The sequence below is a fragment of the Protobothrops mucrosquamatus genome, unplaced genomic scaffold (genome assembly GCF_001527695.2).
Source record: "Protobothrops mucrosquamatus isolate PMUCROS unplaced genomic scaffold, P.Mucros_1.0 scaffold229, whole genome shotgun sequence".
Taxonomy (NCBI): Eukaryota; Metazoa; Chordata; class Lepidosauria; order Squamata; family Viperidae; genus Protobothrops; species Protobothrops mucrosquamatus.
In genome coordinates this window covers 59,517-84,237 of record NW_015386580.1, presented here as the reverse complement: position 1 = coordinate 84,237, position 24,721 = coordinate 59,517, and the positions used below count along the sequence as shown (strand labels likewise).

The 24,721-nt window shown below is 36.4% G+C and overlaps 1 protein-coding gene across 1 annotated transcript in view; it reads right to left on the bottom strand.

Moving 5' to 3' along the window:
• The window catches only part of CPXM2 (carboxypeptidase X, M14 family member 2), a 96,420-nt gene that overhangs the window by 33,619 nt on the left and 38,080 nt on the right, over positions 1 to 24,721 (bottom strand). Inside the window, exons 3-7 of the mRNA XM_015814223.2 lie at positions 22,065 to 22,174; positions 20,110 to 20,249; positions 11,523 to 11,607; positions 8,103 to 8,253; positions 5,324 to 5,412 (exon numbers count right to left, since the gene is read on the bottom strand). Of these exons, the coding sequence (XP_015669709.2) occupies positions 5,324 to 5,412; positions 8,103 to 8,253; positions 11,523 to 11,607; positions 20,110 to 20,249; positions 22,065 to 22,174 (575 nt within the window). The remainder of the gene's footprint in view (positions 1 to 5,323; positions 5,413 to 8,102; positions 8,254 to 11,522; positions 11,608 to 20,109; positions 20,250 to 22,064; positions 22,175 to 24,721) is intronic.

Here is a 24,721-nt window from a genome sequence, read left to right as displayed (position 1 = left end):
GAGAGAGAGAGAGAGAGAGAGAGAGAGAGAGAGAGAGAGAGAGAGAGAGAGAGAGAGAGAGAGGTACACTAATTATTCCTAGATTTTTGGAAACTCCATGTTGGGCTTGCAAGAAAACTTGGCTATACATTTATCTTGTCAGTGGAAGAATGCCAGGATTGAGACAGATGTATCTTTATTACCAGCATTTACAAGTATCCAGGTTTAATAATCTGCACGAGTGTATACACATTTGTGTGCTATCAATGTTTCAGGGGCAGGAAGTCTTTTCCTACAGAGTGTGGAAACAATTAGTAATTTGATTGACTAAGGGTCATCCATACAGCTGATTGATTTTTTAAAAAATTCTATTGACTTTCATTACCTTCAATGACATTCCTGACTGCTTTTGAAATGCCTGCTGAGGCATGACATAGAAATGCCTATTAAAATGATATTAAAAATAAAATGTTTCATAGCAAGTAGTCTCTTCACGTTTCCTCTAATAACGGTGGGAATCATCTTTGCAATGCATTAACTCTACTAGGATACCAGATCTCCCCACCTGCATCTTGCTGGCCTCTCTCCACCCTTTCTTTCTTTCTTTCTTTCTTTCTTTCTTTCTTTCTTTCTTTCTTTCTTTCTTTCTTTCTTTCTTTCTTTCTTTCTTTCTTTCCATAGAGCACTAGACTAAATCATGTCTTTTGCACAGCAGCTTCCTTATAACCATGTTTCTTGAAAATGAAAGAAAAGTATTTAAATTAAACGTTGGCATCTTGTAAAGGCAAGCAAAGGATAGAGTACTGAAATGATGGGAATCATATCAGCAGAATGCAGGAACAACAATTTTAAGAAGGCTGAACATTAGACTTAAAGGACATAATCTAGCACCTTTGAATTACCCTTTTCCTCTTCTTTTTCCTGAAAAGCAAACATTTGGGCCATTTCAAATATACACAATTCTTTGATTATTGAACCACTATTTGCTTGAAGCATTTAAAGGAAATATTTGGATTATGCAGAAAACCATCACTATCAATGAGAGTGAACTGCTATATTACAAGAACACTCTGAAAATTCTTAAATAAGCAGATAATACATATACGGATATTAGCTCTCCACTGGCAAGTTGAAATCACTGTTTAATCACAACTTTATTTGTTATATAAGAGCTGATGAAATCAACACCCTCCTCCCTGCTTTAATGTTTCACTTTCACACACACACACACACACACACACACACACACACACACACACACACACAAATATTCTACCTGACCAGCCTTAGGAATTAAAACGCTTTTAAAGTTATTGTTCTTGACACTAATTATGCCAATTGAGTTCCTACTCATCTAATCTGTCTGCTGGAAATATAGGCCATGAAATCTCTTCTGAACAGTGTGTGACTCAGTACACAATTGTTCAGTAAAAAGGAAGAAGGATGACTCATCCAGGATAAATACGGCAAAGATTTGATACACTAAAATGTCTCATACACTTCATTTCTAAACATATTTGAAGAATAAGGTAGGAAAAAATCTTTAGCACATTCTACACCTACATTGCTGGTGATATTAATTAAGAGTGATATTACTCAAGCGCTAAATCTAAGAATATTAATTTTATCTAAACATAAATTGGAATGGGCTTACATCTATCTGAATCTTTATATGGAATTGCATTCTGTGGCCTCTAATGCCATCTGTACCCTCTGTATGAAGTCTACTATTCATTTACTGTATCTAGTAGAATCAAATCAACCATAAAGCAAGTGCCTTTCAAAAGTCCTCTTCTTTAGGGGTTTTTAAACTTGTTTAGGCTGTGGAAACTGTTATTTCTTGTTTCTTAGAACCCCCGATGAGTCATCACGAGTACAAATGCCCTCCTTAGCTGACAAATCCAACATTTTCCACTGTACCTTAGAAAAATTGCTATGGTTGCCCAGGGCTACATTCAAATGAACTCGCTCCCCCCTTCCCTCTCCCTCCCGTTTCTTTTTAGCCTCTCACAGAACCCCATCAAATACTTGTATTTGCTGCAGAATAGAGCCTGCTCTGCTGCACATTTCTGCTCAAGCATATTATATATCACTCATTCATTTAGACAGCAATATTTATATTTTCTGGGACAAAATCCTAGATATTTGGAGTTTCTGTCCTTTGGGCTTGGAGAAAGAAATCCAATTTAGATTTTCTCCCAAGGTTGGAGATTAGGAAGTAACTAACAGTCTCCCCAGATTGCCAAAATGTTAAAATCAGAGGAATCCCAGCCTCTGTCTTGTCTTAGATTTAGCTCTTTGATTGATTTTTCCCCCTTTTCCCACCATTGGTTGTGCTGATTGGAGAGAGAATTTATTTCTTTGTTTTTCTGTTTTTAAATCCCATATGCTATAAAAGAATGAAGGGAATTAAAAACCTCTCTCTTTGCTAGACACAATTGGAGAGAATCCAGAATCATCAGAACCACATCAAAGTATTTAACACTCTGATAAATGCTCAGATTTGATTATAAGAGAGGTTGATTATAAGAGAGAATCTGAAGAATCTATTATGTACTCTTTTCCAAGCTATAGCTACATTACATTGCTAACAATTTAATGTAGATATAGTCTGTTCTTTTCTTTCTTTCTTTCTTTCTTTCTTTCTTTCTTTCTTTCTTTCTTTCTTTCTTTCTTTCTTTCTTTCTTTCTTTCTTTCTTTCTTTCTTTGAATAAATCAAGTGTTGATCCATTAGTTCAGACAAGAATTGGTCAAGCAGCATGTCGCCTAAGCCTGACATTGCGTGCTAAGAAAGTGTAACTGGTCCAAAGTCACCCACATAGTGTTCATGCCTAAGACAGAACTAAAACTCGGTCTCTTTTTCTAGCTGGTATCTTAACCAGCTCGACCAAACAGGCTCTCAGTTTGCTAAAATATATCTGCACACACAGAGACACATGCACAGAGACACATACAAATCTATAAAAGGGGTATGTGATATTTCACTATATATTTTAACTAGTTCCAAAACTTATTTTACCTTAAAATATACATTTATAAACCTATTTTGATACTTTCTGAGTTACAGAAGGCTGGTGAATGACTACATTTAATTCACACTTTAATCCAATACATCTGATTAGGTTTTCACTATAATTCTTAATATTCAAATTTCGCCAGCATTCTGGAGACATTCTGGGTACAGAGCACCTACAAAAAAGACAACAGAAGCCAGAATGATCTTGAATAAATCCATATGACTTTAAGATCAGACCATCTACCCTGCCACAGGTAACATGTACCACAGCACAGGAATACACAGGACACTTTGTGGTGGCTTTGACTCTGGCTGAGTCTCTAAGACCTTTCATTTGACTACCGACTTACAACTATTCATTCAGCAACGGTTGAAGTGACAATGGCTCTCAATGGTGGTTATGACCAGTCTTTGAAATTCCCTTCTGACTGGCATGCCTTGTATACCTTCACTTAACAATGGAAATTCCAGTCCAAGTTGCTGTTGTCACTTGAGGACTACCTGTAATCAGTGTGGCACAATCACAAGAGCTTTCTCAGAATTATTCCAGGGAAGGAAACCTATGAAGTGTTAATACCAATTTATAAAGTCTTGGTAAGACTACACTTGGAATACTGCATCCAGTTTTGGTCACCATGATGCAAAAAAGATGTTGAGAGTCTAGAAAGAGTGCAGAGAAGAGCAACAAAGATGCTAAAACATAAAGAAGGCTAAAACATAAAGAACAGTTGCTGGAATTGGATAAGTCTAGTTTAATGAAAAGAAGGATTAGAGGTGACATGATACTAGCGTTCCAATATCCCAGGGGTTGCCACAAAGAAAAGGCAGTCAAGCTATTCTCCAAAGCACCTAAAGGCAGGACAAGAAGCAATCAATAGAAACTAAGCAAGGAAAGAAGCAGCCTAGAAGTAAGAAGAAATTTCTGACAGTTAGAAGAATTAATCAGTGGAAGTTGGAACAACTTGCCTCCAGAGGTTGTGGTTAAGAAGAGATTGGACAATCATTTGTCTAAAATGGTATAGGGTCTCCTGCCTGAGCAGGGGGTTGGACTAGAAAACCTCCAAGGTCCCTTCCATCTCTGTTATTGTGTTATTCTGTTATTTACCCTGAAGCTAACATGCTGCTTATTTTCCCAAATGAAGAGATGCTTGGAGACCATGATACAGAATGTATTTTCTTTGTAATATTTTGCTTCATTTAAAATTAAACAAAGAACATAATAAAATCAAACAGGTTTCTTAGAGCAGGCAGCAGAATTATTAATTCCAGATAAGATTTCTGTTGAGCTCTCAAGTCTCAGAATATAAGAAATGGTGAGCAGTCCATCCACATATCAACTTGTTCTGCTGAAGATCCAGTCCCCGTTGGCTCCATAAGATGATCTATAGTGAAAACCCTATACATACATACACATACATACACATACATACATACATATACATACATACATACTATACATACATAAACATACATACATACACATACATACATACATACAAGACTTTCACATAAGCTGGAACCATGCTAGTATAGAAATATTTCTTGAACAGGATGGTTGTGTTACAAATTGCCCATTGCTACAAAATTCTTACTAATATTTCCAAATTTTTATCTCACCTATAAATTCAGAACTTGAATATAGATTTTTTTCCCCTGTCTTCTCCTACCAGCCAGAGCCTATCCTCTTGTCAATCAGACCTTGTACTTCTTTCATTCCCAACTATTTTTTGTAAAGTGTCTAGCCAACAATTTGTCTAAAATGGTATAGGGTTTCCTGCCAGAGCAGGGGGTTGGACTGGAAGACCTTTAAGTTCCCTTTCAACTCTGTAATTCCGTTGTATGAACAATTGCTGCATGAAGAAGACTTTTCTTAATTTTTACTCAGTGTAAGCATAATAAGAATCTGATGTATAGTATCCCTGAAACACCTTAAGGGCAACACAGTATGTGTCATTCTCCCATATGAATATTTTAAAAAAGGTCCTTATTGAGAAAGAACTAGAAAAAACAATGTCCCTTTCGAAATTAAAAAAAATTGCAATAAAGTAGGTGGGAGAATTATTTTGAGAAATACTTAACTAAATTATGTTCCCAGTCGATTACAGGCAACTAAATTTTTGAAGCAGGCTTTAAATCAACTGATCAGTAAGCGCATCCAATTATTTTAAAACAAAGTTTAATGGTTATAACCTAAGGCTATATCACCGAATAGCCCATTAGTATGATTTTGACTCTCTGCATTGTCTTTTTTTACCTCACATTTCTTCAGGGTACCTATTCTTAGTAATGCCACTTTGTTTCCTGTTTAAGGCTCCTTTGCATCCTACCTGCCTCATTTCTTTGTAATTATGATGCTTGAAATCTAGGTTGTCTGTTGTAGTCATTTCATTTCTTCTGTGATAATAATTGTTTGGATCTGTAATTAAAAAAAGATAAATATTTTTCAGAAAGAAAGAGTAATATTTTTGACCATGATCATTCACAAAACAGTTATTGAATGATAATAACATAGATCTTGTTGTAATAGTGAGCTGATTAGAATAGTCAAAATGGTGATTGAAAATCCCTACGCAGACTGCAGGTGACAATTCAACATCCTATTCCATTTTTCAATTTATTTTTGTTTTAGAATGGAGAACGTTACTCTTCAGATGTAAGATTCATATCTACATTGAAACCACCAGAATCTTTGTTATAATCCACATCATGTTATTTATATATGCTTATCTATGTATTTGATTAACCTTAACATTTAGTTTAGGAAAATATATCAGAAGCTAATACTAGATAAATTTATCCAGTACAATGATGTTTATGTCATGTATAAAATGAACAAAATTTTCAGTGATCTGTGAAGTACAAAAATAGACTTAGCTTCTTCTAGGGATACGTCTTTTACATAATTGACAATAGTATAGGGATACAACTTTACATAACTGGTCCACTTTACATTCTCTGTTTTTTTTATTCTCACTCAGTATTTTTATATCTTTGCAATGCCAATATAAACTAGAGATAACATAGTAACTGATATAGATATATCAACTGCTGTACATATTGTTAAATCCATAGAGAATCGTTTCAAAATGAGAAATCTAATTGGATACCTTATTTAATGCTTACATATAAAGTTATTTCAGAAAATCACTGCATTAAAGTACAATAGCAATTTTCACTACAGATGAAGGACTGGGGCTAAAAATTGAAGTCTACAAGTCTAATCACATACTTCTTAGGTTCAGCCATTAATATTCTTTCCAATGTCAAGAAAAATAAGTCGAGAAAATACTGAAAACCAATCAAATGCAGATATAGATCCTTACAATAAGGGCAAAAATCTTTGTGGATATTTTTGTGGAATAAATAGGGGAAAAATTATCCAAAATTATTCAACAGTGATATGGGTGGCATATAAATTTAAACCACCCAACCAACCAACCAATCAATAAATAAATATATTTTCCAGGCTACTGCAAATTATGTCTTATTATGTATCTATTTGTAGAATAAAAAAACCAAGAAAGAATATGAACAGCTACTATGTGTGTACCTTTTCTAGTTTCTTCATGTATTATTAATTCTAATAACAAGCTATCATGGAAAAAATCCCCCTTACAACTTATGGAAATAATTCTACCTTCTTTTTTTTTAATGACTTAGTATTCTAAGTAGATAAGATTTTTCAGAAATTCAGAATGGTGGGTGGCTGCTAACCAGTGCTTTGTTTGGAGCTGTGTCCAATTCCCCAAAGTCAAATGGCACAATAAAAGATAAATGGAGTATTTTCGCAAGCTGGACAAAACAGAAAGGAGAAAAATCCCTGGTCTGCCCTATTATGTAGGTAGTCCTTGACTTACGTCCACAATTGAGCCCAAAATTTATGTTGCTAAGTGAGACATTTCTTAAGCGAGTATCCCCCATTTTACGACCTTTCTTGACACAATTGTTAGGTGAATCACTGTACTTATTAAGTTAGTAATACAGTTGTTAAGTGAATCTGGCTTCCCCATTCACTTTGCTTGTCGGACATCGCAACTGTCATAAATATGAGTCCGTTGCCAAGCATCTGAAGTTTAATGACATGATCACGGGATGCTGCAATGGTTATGTTAAAAACAGTCATAAGTCACGTTTTTCAGTGCCATTTCAACCTTGAATGGTCACTAAATGAAGAGTTGTAAGTTGAGCACAACCTGTATTGCAGGGGTGTCAAACTCAATTTCATTGAGGGCCGCATCAGCATTACGGTTGTCTTGGGGGGCTGGGTAGGTGTGGCCAGGGTGGGCATGGCCTACTGGATGGGCGTGGCTGGAGTGGGTGTGGCCTACTGGGTGGGCATGGCCAGCTCTACATCGTTCGTGTCAAGGGTGCCTGTGGGGACCTGGGCAGGAGTGGGACAGATCTGAGGGTCTCTGGCAGAAGGGGGTGGGACCAGGGCAAGCGCCAAGGTATGGTTCACTGGAAGAGCCTGCCGAAATCCCTGCCCCGGAGCCCATCAAGCCAGATATGTGTAGTAGGCGAGGGCCATTTGCTGGCCACTTCCAGGCGATGGTGCATTTCTTCATTCCTCACAAAGGGTGACACCTCCCAAGCGTGCACCCAGGGGGGTGGGGCCAACACAGCAGGGGCAGTCCCTTGTTGTTTCCAGACAGTCTTGTGGAGCTAAAACTAAATGTGTTTCAGGATAGATGGCCACCACAAAATTGTACATTGGCTCCCGGGTGGCCAGAGCCGGGGCCAAGGCAATGGGGGCCATTCCCTCACTGTTTCCAGGATGGCTTCGTAGGCCACATGAAACCACGTTGCGGGCCACATCTGGCCCCCGGGCCTTGTGTTTGACATGTCTGCTGTATTGTATCATTTGTGACAGCATATCTAAGAAGTTTGGAACATCCTTAATATGCCATCTGGTTCAAAAAGATTCAGCAGGGTTTGGACTAGAAGACCTCCAAGGTCCCTTCCAACTCTATTGTTGTTGTTGTTGTTGTTGTTGTTGTTGTTGTTGTTGTTGTTGTTATACTATCTGGAATAAACCCAGAACTTTCTTTGTATATATATATACATTTGTATGCTTTATGCTGAGTCTGGTGCTAAGCATGGCTTTACCTGGGAGAGGGCAGCCTAGGATCTCAAGTCTCATGCACACGTTTCCTTCCTCGTACCAGGATTGAGGGTTTATCCGCAGGTAACGTGCCACAAGGGGCGCTGGCAACTCATTAAGGACCGGGATTTCCTTTTCGCTGTTGCCTTCAAAAAGCTATTTCAAAACACAGAGAAGGGGCATCGTTAATAACAAAAACTAAAAGCCGTGAAAAGTTAGAAGGAGAATTGGGTGTTGCATGGACCAGCCAAAGAAAATATTATTCCTAATTCCATTTTCTTCAGTTTAAATGGAGCCTCTTTTGAGGCAAAATTAAAATGGATTACTGTGTTGGAGAGAAACTCCCTTCCCTCATCTTCCTTGTCTTCACATTAACTTGCAAGGTAGCATATTACTGCTTTGCAAGTTACGGGGGGGGAAATGTGCCTCCCACCAGACATCACCTGAGTCTGTGCCTTTTGGTGAAGAATCTACCTTTGGGTAGAGTGAGTGCTGCATATAGCCTTTAAAAGGGATACTTAGAGCTCTACCTCCTTAGACCAGGGGTCTGCAACCTTGACAACTTTAAGACTTGTGTGGGCTTCAGCTCCACAGCTGGCTGAGGAATTCTGGGAACTGAAATCCACAAGTCTTAAAGTTGTCAAGGTTGCAGACCCCTGCCTTAGACAAAGGGAATGCCACCAGCTCAATAAATATGGAATATGAGAATATAGCAGTGAAACAAATGGAAAACCTTTTTTTTTTTTACCAAGCAGTACTGGGGAAAAAACATTGTTAAGCAAATTCAGTTTGAAAGTACAGGTAGTCCTCCACTTACGGCCACAACTGAGCCCAAAATTTATGTCGCTGAGAAATTTGTTGTTGTTATTATTATTATTATTATTATTATTATTATTATTATTATTATTATTATTATTATTATTATTAATTGCATTTATATCCCGCCCTTCTCCTTTCGGACTCAGGGCGGCTGACAAATGATAAAAAGCTAACATATTACACCTAGTTAAAATTTAATTAAAACGAAATATTTGAGAATGTCCAATTTAAAAGTAATTAAAACNTTGAGGGCGCGGCGGAAGGAAGGGAGATCAGGAATCACCCTGATCTCTGGGGGCAGTTCGTTCCAGAGGGTGGGAGCTCCCACAGAGAAGGCCCTCCCCCTTGGGGTCGCCAGCCGGCACTGTCTGGCCGACGGTACCCTGAGGAGACCCACTCTGTGAGAGCGTACAGGTCGGTGGGGGGTAATCTGTGGCAGGAGGCAGTCTCGAAGGTAACCAGGTGAGTTTTGACCCACTTTTCTGTGGGGCAACACTTAGCAGTCGTTAAGTGAACCACTGCAGTTGTTAAATTAGTAGCCTGGTTGTTAAATGAATCTGGCTTGTTAAATGAATCTGGCTTCCCCATTATCTTTGCTTGTCAGAATGTGGCAAAGGATGGTCACATGACCCTGGGACACTGCAACCGTCATAAATGTGAGTCAGTTGTCAAGCGTCTGACTGTAAATCACATGACCACGGGGATGCTGCAATGGTCATAAGTCTGAAAAAATGGTTATAAGGCACTTTTTTTCAGTGCCGTTGTAACTTCAAACGGTCACTAAGTGAACAGTTGTAAGTAGAGGACTACCTGTATTCTATATTTTGGCTTTTCGCTGATGACACAGTATCAGTAAAATGAGAACCAGGAGAGGTCACAAACAGAGGGATGGTGATGGCATAAACCAGGGGTCTTCAAACTTGTCCCTTTCATGACTTGTGGGCTTCAACTCCCAGAATTCCTCAGCCAGGCACACTGGCTGTCCACAAGTCATAAAAGGGCCAACTGTGAAGACCCCTGGCATAAACCCTTGTCTGGGTTTTAGACAGCAGACTTTCAGAAGGTAATGAAAGCTGTCCAAGAAAACAACGCACAGAATTGTTTAGATATTTCGGAGGATGCTTTTATTGATATAAATCTACTTCAGGAACATAAAACATTGATTAAATATCTTGCGCTTTGTGCAAGAATATTTTTCCAGTTTGGGAGAAAAGATATTATGCTTGTAATTATATATATAAACTGTGAGCATTAAATAAATATTAAATTACAAAGGATTTGGAAGGGAAACTGATGCTGAACCCACTTGAGCTATTTGGCAAGGAAAAGCTCACAAAAGCTTATGAGTTTTAATAAAATGTATTAGTTGGGAAAGATACAGATTTCTGATCTGAAAAAGTAGGTCAAGCTAGGATAGACAGAATCAGAGTAGAACAAAAACAAAAACAAAAAACAAATTATATCTAAAGTTATACATTTAAAATACTCCACAGCTTTCTTAATTCTGTCACATTAGGCAGCTTTGGAGGAGGCTATATGAACTTTGAAACTATAGGTTGCAAAACTTGCTTTAGATCTCTTCCAAGACTGCTATTTGCATTTCATCTATGGGAAAATTAACATTAAAAAAAGTCAGCAGAAGAAAAAATATATATATCCAGATCAATTGCAGGTAATTGACTCTACCTACTACTAGTTCTTCTAGTTAAATTAAATAATTGCATTTTCTCTTAGATGTTATATTAGTTCTATTACTGTGCTTATTATTATAATAGGCATGCATTTATACTCTACTCTTTGATAACTTGTGGCACAAATGTTTGTTCTGTTACAGTGAACAATGTATGAGTTGCCTTTTTTTGGGTAAAAGAAATGTAACCGAATGTATAGAATGGCCATGATTATTCTTAATTCAAATAGTGCAAACATTTATCCTGTTTCTCCACTTTCAAGAATCTTTCTTTCCTTTTCTGTCTTGAATATACTGTTAATAGAGAAGTTCTAATCTAGGGGTGTCTAAAAAAAAATAATGCACCACAGTCAGAATATAAATTCACCGTTTAGAAATATTGCAAACTGTAACATTGTCACAGACTTTGAAAAGTCTGGAGTATTGCATTAGCCATAATAAAACTTATAGGGAAACTGGAAAAACACACATCTCTCTTGTAGAGCTCAGTGCTCTTGTTCATAAGATGTTATTACCTGAACTGGGTGTCTGTTGACAAACAAAAGTGGCAGGCAAGAGATTTAACGAAGCTTTGAATAGCCTAATCTTCACTTGAGATTTCCCCCCCCCCTAACAAATACACTTGTATTTTTGAATTTGGGTAGAAAGATTTTGTAAACTGCTTTAACTACTTGACCTGATCTATGTGGAAGGTGTATGTAATGGTCTTCAATAGTGAACTTCAAAATTCAGCATCCACTATTCTTAATTTCCCTAAGATCTGGTTAATTACAGGCTTTCTGATCATTTCATCAGGCTAGCTGCTGTTGATTCTTTAAAATTTGGGGAGGTGAATGGTGAAATTAAGCCATCTTACTGATAGGGATATGACTGCTGAATGGGCATAAGCAGTTAAGATATTTCTTGGGACACTAACCATATCTCCAGAACCATTTTTGACAGTGATCCATTCATGACTGTCATTGCTCACCATAACTCTGTAAGATGTTACCCAGTCACTCCTAGAAAGAAACAGAGGATGGTTTTCTTAAATTATTATTATTATTAATGCATTGTATCTGCTTTCTAAAGAATATCAAAGCCCACCTTATTTTGCAGCGTGTTATTTTCAGTTTGATGGGACAATTATAGTTATTTAATTGCTTCCTTCCTTAAGGATGCTTCTATTTATATATCTGTTGGCAGCATTTATATATCATCTGCTAGTTCTTTGAAAAGAAAAAAAAATAGAACTACAAAATTAAAACATACAACATGAATAGAATACATAATGCCCAGATTCTAATAAGTACAGTGGTACCTTGGTACTTATCATTAATTAGTTACAGGAGGCATGATGAGTGCCAAAAACAATGAGTACCAAACAATTTTTTCCCATAGGAAGAATGTAGGGTTAGATTCACAAGGCAGCCGACACTGACAAGTTCTAGCTTGTGTGTCAAGTACCAAACAAACAATGACTACCACAACAAAATTTTCACATCAAAATATGTTAAGTACCAAATTTGATTAGCTCCAAAGCAGTTGAGTAGCAAGGTAGATGGGGGAGATGACTAGGCTGAATTTGAGGGAGGGGTCAAACGTCATAAGCACAATACAGTTATAAAGGTCCATCTTATTTTTTTACTGAAATTCAGAAGCTCAGTCACTTCCTTAAATCATAGTGATTTTTATAACACTACATTCATTTCAATATCAAACAAAAATAGAATACTAACTGGACAGACTTGTATTCTTTGGTTGAATATTACATCTCCAATTTATTGGAGTGGAGTTGACTTTTTTGTAACTACTCACATTATGTTATTATGAGCAATATATGTAAGATTTTAAGAATCTTTGCTACTGATTCAAAAGTACATAATATTCAATTTCCTCATTCCAAATTTTATTTCTAGAAAAGATTCTCTTTTATTATTATAATAATTTGGTATTTCCCTCTTTCTAATCAACATATCATACAACAATAGAACCATAATCCATATTATTATTCTATTATTGTTATTATTAATATATGCTATGCTTTGGAAAGAAAAAGCAGATTTGTCAATTTGTATTTAAAACTGGAATATAGACTTTATAAATATAAAAGTCTTCATATGGACATTTAATCGTTGTCATGCAATATTTTAATGTTAATAGCCAATATCCCTTAAACCTTTTATTTATCTGCTATTTGTGCAAAATTTCCAAAGAAAGGACTGCACTAAATTATTATTTCAAGAAACAAAAGATTGAAATCTTCAGTATAAATTAATAAATTAATAAAGCTAGCAATTCCAAAATTTCAAAGAAAATCAGTGAAGAGTCATTCCTCTCTTTTCATAATACTGAAAATTATTGTCCTACCTAATTTACAAAGATAAGATCTTTTTTTGGTAATAATTTTGTTAACAGTTTTAATTAAAAGTAAAGGATAACTCAAACTAAGGGGGGGGGGGAAGCACAACAAATGAAAAATTAAAATAACTCTCCACCTAAATAAAGCAGCTTCCCAATCTCATTACAAGTAGAAAAGTAAACAATTTCTTCACCTCTTCTTAATTCACAAATTTTAAACTTTTCACATATCTTAATTACAAGCAAATCAATACGTAACATCTTCTCCAATCCAAAAGTTGCAGCACAGCTCTAAAATAAGAACATGAATTAACATGTACAGTATAAAAACTTCCACATCTCAGCTCTTAGCTGTAAAGCAAAATCCCATTTAAAAGGAAAAAATGATCCCAATATCCTATTTAAAGCCAGTATTATTGCTTTCACCATTTTGGTGCATTTTTAAATTTCTCTTATCTGCAGCCATGCCTGCTGAGAGTAGTGGAAGACCAATGCATGTGGCAGAAATAGGAAAGACTATAACAGTGCAGCCAGCAATATTAGAGGAGAGGCAATTAGAAGGTGAATCCAATCCACAATCCAAGGAAAGCAAAAATTAACTATGAAAGAGAGGGAAAAAAATACTAAAAGACAAGTTGAAACCAAATCTGCCATCCCAAATAGTTTAAATATCATGCGTTAGATAAAATACTTATTTAGATTTCCTATTTCTAAACCTCCCATCTCCATAATTAGCTAAATTAGATTGCTTAATTAATTAAAAGCAGAACATGAAAATTAATTAACCTCCTAAAGTCCATGAAAATTGAGGTAGTAAATAAATTCCATAAATAAATAAACTATTTGGATTCTTATTTTGATGTCCCTAAGTCAGCTGCAGGGTATGGTTAAAAAAAATCATTGGCCGTGACCAGGTAATGCAGCTCCACCCATTGGGCACCATGCTTTTTTTCTACCATAATTTGCAGATACACCTGTGTGTGTATATATAAATAATATGACTACAGGTAGTCTTTGACTTATGACCAGAATTGAACTCAAAATTAATGATGTTAACTGAGCCATGTGTTAAGTGAATTTTGCCCCATTTTATGATCTTTTTAGCCATGGTTGTTAAGAGAATCGTTGCGGTTATTTAAATTAGTAACATGGTTGTTAAGTGAATCTGGTTTCCCCATTGACTTTGGATGCTTGGCAACTGGTTCAACGGTTGCCATGACCTGGGCTTCACAGACACTGCAACCATCATAAATAGGAACCAATTGCCAAGTATCCAAATTTTGATCATGCTACAATGGTTGTGTGAAAAATGGTAATAAGTCATTTTTTTCAGTGCCTTTGTAACTTGAAACAGTCACAAACCGAACTGTTGTAAGTTGATCTGTATACCACTCCTTTAGTATGTTTTAAAATGTTGAGTATCACTAAAAAAAAGGATGCATCTCTCCTATCCTCCAGAATTGCGTTAAGGTTTTTTGTGAATTTGTAAATTCAGTGCGTTATATTTAAACAATATTTAAAAAGAACATTCACTAAGTTCAAAAAGATCCTGAAAAAAACTGACATTTAAATAATAAACAATGTACACAGAAATAATCCCACATTTCTTCAAAAATAGTCTCTCACATGTAAAACTAGATACATTTCTCCCATTTATGAATATGGAAAAATACAGAAGGAAAAAACCATTATATGCACAGAAGCAATGAATTCATTATTGAGGTTATTTTTAAGTGCTGAACATGCAGTCCAAATCTGCAAAAAAAAAAAAAAGCAACATAACATTATTTAAGCTAGCATGTCATAACATGCTAGCTTAAATAATTTCTTAGAAAAGCTAGATCTAAAAGGAAAATATGTTTAAATTGTATATCATTGATTTATGGGGTAATTTCAAATACAGTATGATAAAGTATCATGATTTAAATAATATTTACTTTTGAAAGTGTTACCATTTTTCTTTGTTAGGTAATTTAGCTTACAGGAGTAAGAATTATAGAATTATTGAGTTGTGTATATGTTTATGTGTTTGGGCGTGCAGTATTTTTAGGTTGGAAACATAATGTACACCCATCAAAATGTTTCCCCTCAGCTCAGTTACATATATTTGTACAATGATGTACTCTACAGGGGTCTAAAAATGGTCCAATCTTCAAAGGTAATCAGTTCTAGATCTGGAATATGTTTTGGGAGTTTCCTTTTCTGTAGTCTATTTAGATTCAAATTACTGAATTATTGTTTTATCACTTGGGTTGTGAATCTCCTTGAGATATATAATTAAAGTGGTATATAGAAGAATCTAAGTACTGGGGGAAAAAATAAAAACTCTAGCATTGTTAAAATATTGAAATATAGTGCTGCAATCCAGATGTTTGCTAAATAGCTTAAAAAACCTGGGCATTTTACAGCCCCTAGGGCCTAGGCCATATTCAGCCCTTTAGTTGTCACTAAATATTTGTGCTACAGAGGACAAGACAAGATGCCGAATTGGGTCCGGCTCTGCAGAGTCATTATGCGCTCAGTCAGTCAGCTGATGCCCCAGGAGGGGGAGGAGCTAAAGCAATTTTCTTTATCTGCACAGAACTTGCCCCTCACATGGATCAGCCTGAAGAGTTGAGGTGGCACCAAATCGTGTTACATTGGTCCAGCCCTCCAGAACAGTCCCAGTTCATTTAGCGCAGGGGTCCCCAACCTTGGCAACTTTAAGACTTGTGGACTTCAACTCCCAGAATTCCCCAGCCAGCCATGCTGGCTGGGCAATTCTGGAAGTTGAAGTCCACAGGTCTTAAAGTTGCCAAGGTTGGGGACCCCTGATTTAGTGAATGTTCAAAATTACAACAGCACTGAAAAAAGTGACTTGGGACCATTTTTTACAGTTATGACCTTTGCAGCATCCTCACGGTCATGTGATCAAAATTCAGACTCTTGGTAACTGACCCATATTTATGATGGTTGCAGTGTCCCAAGGTCCTGTGATCATCTTTTGCAACCTTCTGACAAGCTTGGGGAAGCCAGATTCACTTAACAACCGTGTTGCCAACATAGCAACTACGGTGAGTCACTGAACAACGGTGACAAGAAAGGTCATAAAATGGGGCAAAATTAACTTAACAACTGTCTTGCTTAGCAACAAAAATCTTGGGCTCAATTCTGGTCATAAGTCAAGGACCACCTGTGCCTGAAGATACATTATGATCCCACTCTCCTATCTGCCTGCATTCAAAATAGGTTTTTAACATTTTGAACATCCGTATTTGAAGGTTCTGGGCATGGTACTGGAATTTCCAGAGAGAAAAATAGCCCTTCAGCTTAGGTGAGTTTGCAAGTCTAACTCTAGTCTCTAAAATAGTTAAGAATGTGTCTCCATTTCCAGAATATGTCACAAAACTGCAGGTCAATATGACTGACAGGTTTTATGTCCTTAAGACTGAAATTGTAGAATGGGGTATTATTATTCATTGGGAAAGATATGAAAAATGTGGCCCCTGTATATGGCATTATTGTTTAATTGCCATAAAAATCTAATTTAGCAACCAGATAACCCATGACAAAGGAACAGAATTTCCAAAATGGCCAGAAAAAGAAGTTTTCCCCTTAGTTACACGTTTCCTAAGGCTTACCGCAAAGAAACCATTGAATCTAATCAAACTCATCATTAGACCCATTTTAGATTTTTCTAACAGTTTAATTTGGTAGCTGTCTACTGTGCATAGGCAGATGACAAGGAAAAAAGAATGCCAGCATTTAAATAAACGTGTGCCTGTGAAATTTGTCATCGTAGCAATTGCGTTTTTTTTTAAAATAGTGTTCAAACACTTGACCTTTTTATGAGAAAAATCACCATATGCAGCCCAGCATGGAAGTTTATTTCAGGGTCTCGAACATTTGCAGCCTGTTAAAAGTTTATTTCAAGTCTCGAACATTTGCAGCCTGTTAAAGAGGGACTAAAAAGTCTAAAAGTGACACAAAAGCATTATTGTCTTGTTTAAAGGCAGACTTGACACACAAAAAAGCTCCTCACTTCTGTCAGATATGCCTAGGTCCAGTGCCATCTAGTGAAGAAAGTATGACACTGTTCACATAATCGACTGAATGGGGTTCTTCTACCATGCATTATAATGCAGTCAACAAGGGAGCAAAGTAGGGTGGGCTGAAATTAGCCCTTGGACGCAAAGTCACCCAGTGACCTTCTACCTCTGAAAATGGATTTGAATCTGAGTCTCCCTTATCCTAGACCAATATCTAAACCACAGCACTTCTTGACTGAATTACAAGTAGTTCTCGACTTACAACAGTTCATTTAGCGAACATTCAAATGACTTATGACCATTTTTCACACTTATGACTGTTGCAGATTTACACTTGGATACTTGACAACTGGTTCATATTTACGGCGGTTGCCGTGTCCCAGGGTCAGGTGATCCCCTTTTGTGACCTTCTGACAAGCAAAGTCAAAGCCAGATTCACTTAACAATGGCATTACTACTGCAGTGATTCACTTAACAAATGTGGCAACAAAGGTTGCAAAATGAGGCAAAACTCACTTAACAAATTAGCAACATAATTTTTGGGCTCAATTGTGGTCGTAAGTCGAGGACTACCACTAATATAAATGTTTTGTTTCAGATGTCCATCACAGTTCTGCATGGCTTTAGAAAGAGAGCTCTTCATTTCATTGCCTTTTAGTGTATACTTTCATTGAGTTACTATTTAAAAGCTGTCTTGATTTCAACTCCTATAGTACCTAACCACCTTCAGAGCTAAGTAAGAATATGGCATCAGGAAACTGAAAGAGAGATTCACTTCTATCATTATTGTGTCTACCAGAGGTATATTGAATTTATGTCAGTACCAACATTTTTGCTCCTGAACCCTTCAGAATAAAATTCCAGCTATAAAAGAGTTTTGACCAATGACCACTATTGATTTCTCTTAGCAGTCTTCTGGAACCCACTCCCCCTTTTGTATTTCAATGTATGCCAGTTAAAAAGGCTATAGCAAAAACCTATAGATGAAAAATGAACAGAAGCACGCAGGCATTGATTCCTACTAACCAGATACACACCCCAAGGCATTCTTTTCTGGCTGTCAGGGGAGGGGGGGGGGGCTAGTCCATATTTTCAGATTGCTTCAAAAAGAAAAGAGTAACTACTATCCTATGATGACATTGATTTAGTTCCATATTTATGTTTCTTCGTATTCACAAGATAGTGTTAAAAATGCTGCTTTGTATCTTTGGCCTTCTATGGGTCTGCAAAAGCAAAAGTAGAATAAAGCATCTTAGCATTATTCTCAGTGCTTTTTCCCCGCCAGACAATTAGACATGGACCATGTGTCTGTCGTGATGCTGAATCTGAAGCTACACACAATTCTATCCATTGCTACTTTTATCACTCTGTTCTGTTTTTCTTTTTCTGAATGGGACTAGCTTTATTGTACTCCAAACACTGCTAATAAAATCTAGTGTCTATGGCTGTCAACCTTTCCTGGCAGGAATGATGTACTTTTAATAAATGTGCAACAGCCTAACATTTAATGTGAGAAGCTTTCTATCACTGCTTTTCTTCACGCTGAAAAGTCTATCTTGAATTTTCAGTGATCAAACTTGATAATGCAACGTGAGACGTTATTTTATCAGCACTGGAATGGAGCTTCACTGTTATTAAAAGGAGACTATGACAACTGACAATTAAACAGAGTTTAAATGTTGAATTTTAACTGACATTGTATATCTGTCATTAAGTTATATGTGCTGCTGTTGAGACGTAGGCACTCTTGAATAATCATACTGAAATTTACTAGGATCAGCGCACAATATATAAAACATTTGCTTGGAAAGATTTAATACCTAACACAAAGCTTGATGTGTTGAAATCTACCGTACTTTCCCCAGTGAAATACAATAACATAGAATAACATAGAATAATAGAGTTAGAAGGGACCTTGGAGATCTTCTAGTCCAACCTCCTGATCAAGCAGGAGATCCTATACCATTTCAGACAAATGGTTGTCCAATCTCTTTTTGAAAACCTCCAGTGATAGAGAACTTACAACTTCTGAAGGCAAGCTATTCCATTAGTTAATTGCTCTAACCATTAGGAATTTTCTCTTTACTTCTAGGTTGCTTCTCTCCTTGATCAGTTTCCATCCATTGTTTCTTGTCTTGACTTTTAGTGCTTTGGAAAATAGTTTGATCAAGGCACCAAAAGGCAAGACCAGAAACAATGTTTTCTTGTATCAGAATGCTCAACATTTTGTTTATAGAAAGGGATAAATTACCAATAGAATTATATTTATGATGCTCAATCAGGCTGCATTAATTATAATGTATCTATTCTCCTTGTACATAAATAAGCATTTGTGAAACTCTGCCTCTAATATTGAATTTGAAATTAAGCAGCACCGGCATCAAACTGAAGAATATTCCCAAAACATGAAGCCCTGTTTTATCCTAACAACAAATAATGGCCACATTATCCTCAAGGACACATTATCCAAACAAAGGCTATGAAAAGAATGGTGAACAATCCCATCCAAACTGGAAATGAGAAAGGAAACATGCCTAGTGATGTCACAATTCAATAACAAGACCAAGATATGTTGATTAGAGCTTCCACATTTATTTCAGAAATACTTGAAATAAAGATACATTTTATGTGGTTTATAACAGAGTTAGGCTATTTACCTTCCCCCCTCCCCACACACACACATACTGATAACTACCTTTTAGATTCCCTTGAACTGAAATTAATGTTATCAATGTGTAGGGACACGTTGTTTTGAAATACAGAAGTCTCAGCAGAAAATTATCAAGAACATATCCTTTTACTCTGAATGTTCTCAGTGTCACCCAAATAGCTAACCATGATTATGGAGGAAATTGATAAAAAAAGACCAAGATTTAATTTAACAAAGTAAAACTCCATTGAAATAACTCGACAAGAAGAATTAGTCCTAATGAAACTGCCTTTCAACAGTTCCTACTAGATGGGCCAATGTGGCTAATTCCATGCTTGACGTAAAGTAGCGTAAAGTACTATTGTTTTAAAAGTATTGTAGTTTTATAGTCATTTATATTATAATTTTGTTGCTAAAAAATCTGGGTTTTGCTTAGACAATGCATGCATGCATACAATATATTACCACATAATATATTTACTTACAGCCAAAGAGAATTTCTTCCCTGTGTAATAACTCCTGTGAACTTTGTTAGCCTACGAGCATCTACTTCAATCCACTGGTAGGGATCATTCCGTCCGGCACACCAAGCACCGTCATAAAAATCATTCTCATTAATACCTGCCTGAAGAGAAGGCAAAACTGTCTTTAGAAATCTGAATAGATTCCTTTTGAAAAGAAATGAGTTAAGAGATAAAAGTAAGCTCAAGTAAAGCTGTAGCACATTCTAGCCTCCATTTTTTTCAATGGCTGATGGTCGAAGATGCCTGTTTATTGACTCCTAGAAGCCCCAAACCTGGTTCTGTTTCAAAGTACTGGTCAAGGCTGGAGTGTGTAACAGGAACAAATGGTGAAACAGAAGGCAGGGTTGAATAGCAAAGCCAGAACTCAGAAACAAAAAGCAAAAAGATCAGTCAGAAAAGGACTGCATGAGGTTATGTTTCATCTCTGGACTTCTGAAGGGAAAAAGGAGATTCTTTAAATGTCTTTTGTTACCTTGCATATGTCTATGGAGATTCTCAGTCATCCAGGTCATAGTTATCCCAAAGGTGTCTTTCCTTGAAGACATTCCGCTTCTTATCCAAGAAGTTTCTTCAGCTCTGCCCGACCATCCAGGCAGACTTGAAGACGCTTCTTGGATGAGGTGAAACGTCTTCAAAGAAAAAACAAGAAAGTCCAGTTGCCTCGTGAAAAAAGCACCTTTGGGATTATCTTGCATATAATTATTCCTTTAACTTGATGGAAGTTTCTGGGCTTTTTTTAATTAGAAGATTTTGCTGCAGATCAGTAATCATGCACCATAGAGCATGTATTTCATGGTAATCAAAACAAGATGTTATATTTATAGTTCTCTTAGAGTGCATAGTAGTTTTGAGTTTCATCCTTTCCATAATTTTCAGAGCTTTCTTACAATCGCTTCCAATAAATAACTTACCATACAAGCTGAAAGCTAATCTATTTCTCATCATGGCATTGACAATGGCTTTAAAACCACAATGCCACATTTTCTTATGAATCCTAGAACATCTGCAGATGCAGATGCAAGAAACAGCCCAATCTCTGGTAGCACACAAATATAATTATTTCAGAACGTTCTAAGGGGTTCATTGAAGGACTCGGCACTGGGTTTTCCAGGTGCTCCAACTTCTAATCAAGCCTGATATTTTGCTCTGCATAATTGGACACTTCTTGTTATGAGCATCTATACAATCAGCACTAAAGAATTATGAGAGTGCATTTTGATGCCAGCCTTTTTGATCAGCATCAAACTAAAGAGTGATTTCTCTTCCCTTTTAAGAAAATTGGGGGGGGGATCATACCATGCATCTGACTAAGAAAAAATTTAGGAGTTGATGGTTGCTTGTGACATAATATTTGTAAAGGATTTTCAACCCACAGGAACTCTTCCAAGCTTAGATCAGTGTTGTTCCCCCATATCTACACGACAATGAGGGCTTTGTATGGATATTATGATAGTAATCCAATTAACAATTGTATCTGTTTCAGCTCCACACAAAAAATTATTCCAAGAAAGAGTTGTATTGCTTCCTCCAGAGCTGCAGGACAAGTTTTATCCGACTGCCAAGAACAATGTTTGGGAGTACTTTGATTAATTGTCTGGCATTGGCTTATCAATTGCATTTCTATACTGCCAGCTCTCTAAGAATTTGAAGTGATTTTCAAGACAGCTGAATATACAAACCATCATTTGTACAAATAATGGGCTAAGGGGGAACTTGTAGGAACAAAGGGTTAAGGTTCCTCTATTACTGTATTCACTATTAACCAACATTAGGCTATGCATTGTTTCCTTTTGTTTAAAATGGTATTACATGTTAGGGCGGTAAAAAATGAAAGGCATTTACTAGTTTTTTTTAAAAAAAAAACAACAACCTGATATCCTCCATATATTTTTTTTAAAAAAGAAAGATAATCTTACCTGAATATTTAACCGTGCTCTGTGAGCTCCCAGGCCATATCGTTTCACTGTAGAAGCATGAAGCTGGAAATCAGTAATTTTTAACGATTCAAGACCCAAGGGAGGACAACCTGAAGAGCAAACATTTAAGGGTTAAGTGAGAAGGCAGTCAGCAACAAAGCAACAAAGCACCTTCATAGATGCTGTGCTTAAATATGCTTCTATTGTGAGTATGCAAAAGGGGGCAAATTCTCTTGGGTGAAAAAAGATTTCTCTTAAATTTGCAATTGTATTGTGTTAATTTTGAGACCTGAGTGTCTTGGCAGTAGCATTACCCATAATTTATATGCAATCGTTGTTTCCTGAAATTACAGTAACCACATAGCATCATGCTGGAAACTACCGGGTTGAAGAATTAGCCGGTGACATCACCATTACCTGGGGGATGCCCAATTGGGGGGGGGCTCCTTTCATGTCCCTGGCAGGGTGGGGCAAGAGTTTGTCCCGCCCCGTGGCAGCACATGGATGTCCAACATGGGCTTGCTAACCTGCTATCCAGCATCCTAACTACTGTAACCACATTATTAAATCCTTCCAGAAAATAAATTCAGTTGTTACTTGATTCCAATTAATTCAACATGAGTCACCTGACACCGGGGAACCCTGTCAACAAAAATACCCATATAATTATAGTTTTTATATATACATGTAAAAATTATTAAAGAAAGCTTTAGATATTATTGGTTACTGGCCAGTAGGAGGCACTATATGACTGGTTAAATCTTTATTGGCATTCTTCAGGAGTAGGTATCCTCCATAACAGGTTTCTGTATTTAGCCCTTGCACTTGATGTTTAGTCAGCAGCTTACAGGAAGGAAGATGCCATAAAAGTATTCAGGTATACTCCTACTCCTCCTTCTCCTCCTCCTCCTCCTCCTCCTCCTCCTCCTCCTCCTCCTCTACAGGACCTTTCTTTCTCCATTTAAAATGTGTCATACTTTTAACCAGACTTGGTCTGTAAAGCAGACAATAATCACTTTTTTTCCTGCCAGAAAACTTTTTTTTTTTTTAGTTAAAAATATGGTCTGATTGCCTGGTGTTGTTAAACATTTCCACAGACAGCCTTTCTGGAGGTTGGATGAGATAGAACAACATATTTGATGTAATGGAAATAGTTTGTTTTATTCCTAATTGCATAGAATTGTAGAGGAAGTGAGGAGCTACAGTCAGCCACCTTGATGGCACATCCACTCATATATGGAAGATTTATTCAGTCACTGATTGATATAATAAGCCAACTATTGTATATTGATTTTGACTATTGACTGTATTCAATTCCCCTTATTTTATAAAGATGAATGCAGTAAAGTTAAATTTTCTTGTAAGCAATGTTGACCACTGGAGCATTTAAGAGATGGTTGCTGAAATAACATAAAATTTCTGCATTAGTGGCAATAAAGGTTCATTAGGAAAAAACTGTATCTTTAACCAAAATTTCAGTCCTACAAACAAGAAAATGACAGTTATGATCTGTGTTGAAACAGATGGATAATATATTTCACACAACATCCAAATTAAGTTCCAAATTCTGCCTTCCCTTGTACAAATACCCATGGAAATATCACAAGAGAGTTAAACTAAAATCTAAGTACACCACTTAGTTTTGCAGAAAACACACTTGAAAATTTCCCAGCATAAGAAGTGAATTGAGCTTCCACTCAGTCAGGCAGATGTCACAAGTTGGATAATTCACCATTGGTTTACATAATGACAGCTTTAGTTGTTAAATTCAGTGCTAGAACTCACATTATGTTTTCATAATTAACTCAAATCACAGCTACCCAAAACATCCACAGATTTTTCTGTTGTCTGGCAGAGGTGGATGGAGTTTATAACCTAAGAAGCTGATGCATTGCTTGGTACATATTTGACAGCCATCTTGTTTTTGCAAGACAAGAAAGCAGGCAAAGAGAATTGCAAAGACAGCTTAGTTAAATAAAATCTCCTACAAATAGGCTCATATTTTGGACTATTATATTTTCAGCTGTATAAATGTAATTATCAAACACACATTCAGTACTTATGAGGGAAACTGTGGAATAAGCTGATGAGAAGAATCTTAATAGAAATGTTCTCTTTCTATGTTAGATGAGGAATTGGGAAAAACAATTTCTATTAATTAAAATGAATTCAAACAAGCCTTCTACATACTCACAGAAGCATTGAAAATAGTTTTAAGCCTCTTATATAGTAAGATGCTCAGGAAATGTCTAATGTATCACAAATAATAATCAGCCAAGCTTTCTTTTAAAAATATATTTATAGATCTGTCCTATATATACAGACTTTTCCCAGCTGCCATCTGGATGATAATTTCAAATGCCAGGATTGGAAAGTTCTTTCTCTGAAATTCCATGTATCTTCAGCTACTTATTTATGAGAGATTATAGGAAGGCTGGAAAAAGAATGGAAGAAGAAACAGATCTAATTCCAAGGTAGAAGGGAAGTTACTGAGAGTCTTTGCTTTAATGAAATCCTACTGTACAAATAAGGATGGGAGATTATTCTTAGATTTTGATAATTAGCCCCAGACAAATATTAAAGATGCCAAATCTGTGAAGTTCATGCCTACTTGACTTTGACCAGCTATGAGTGGCTGATTCTATTAACAAAAGCAC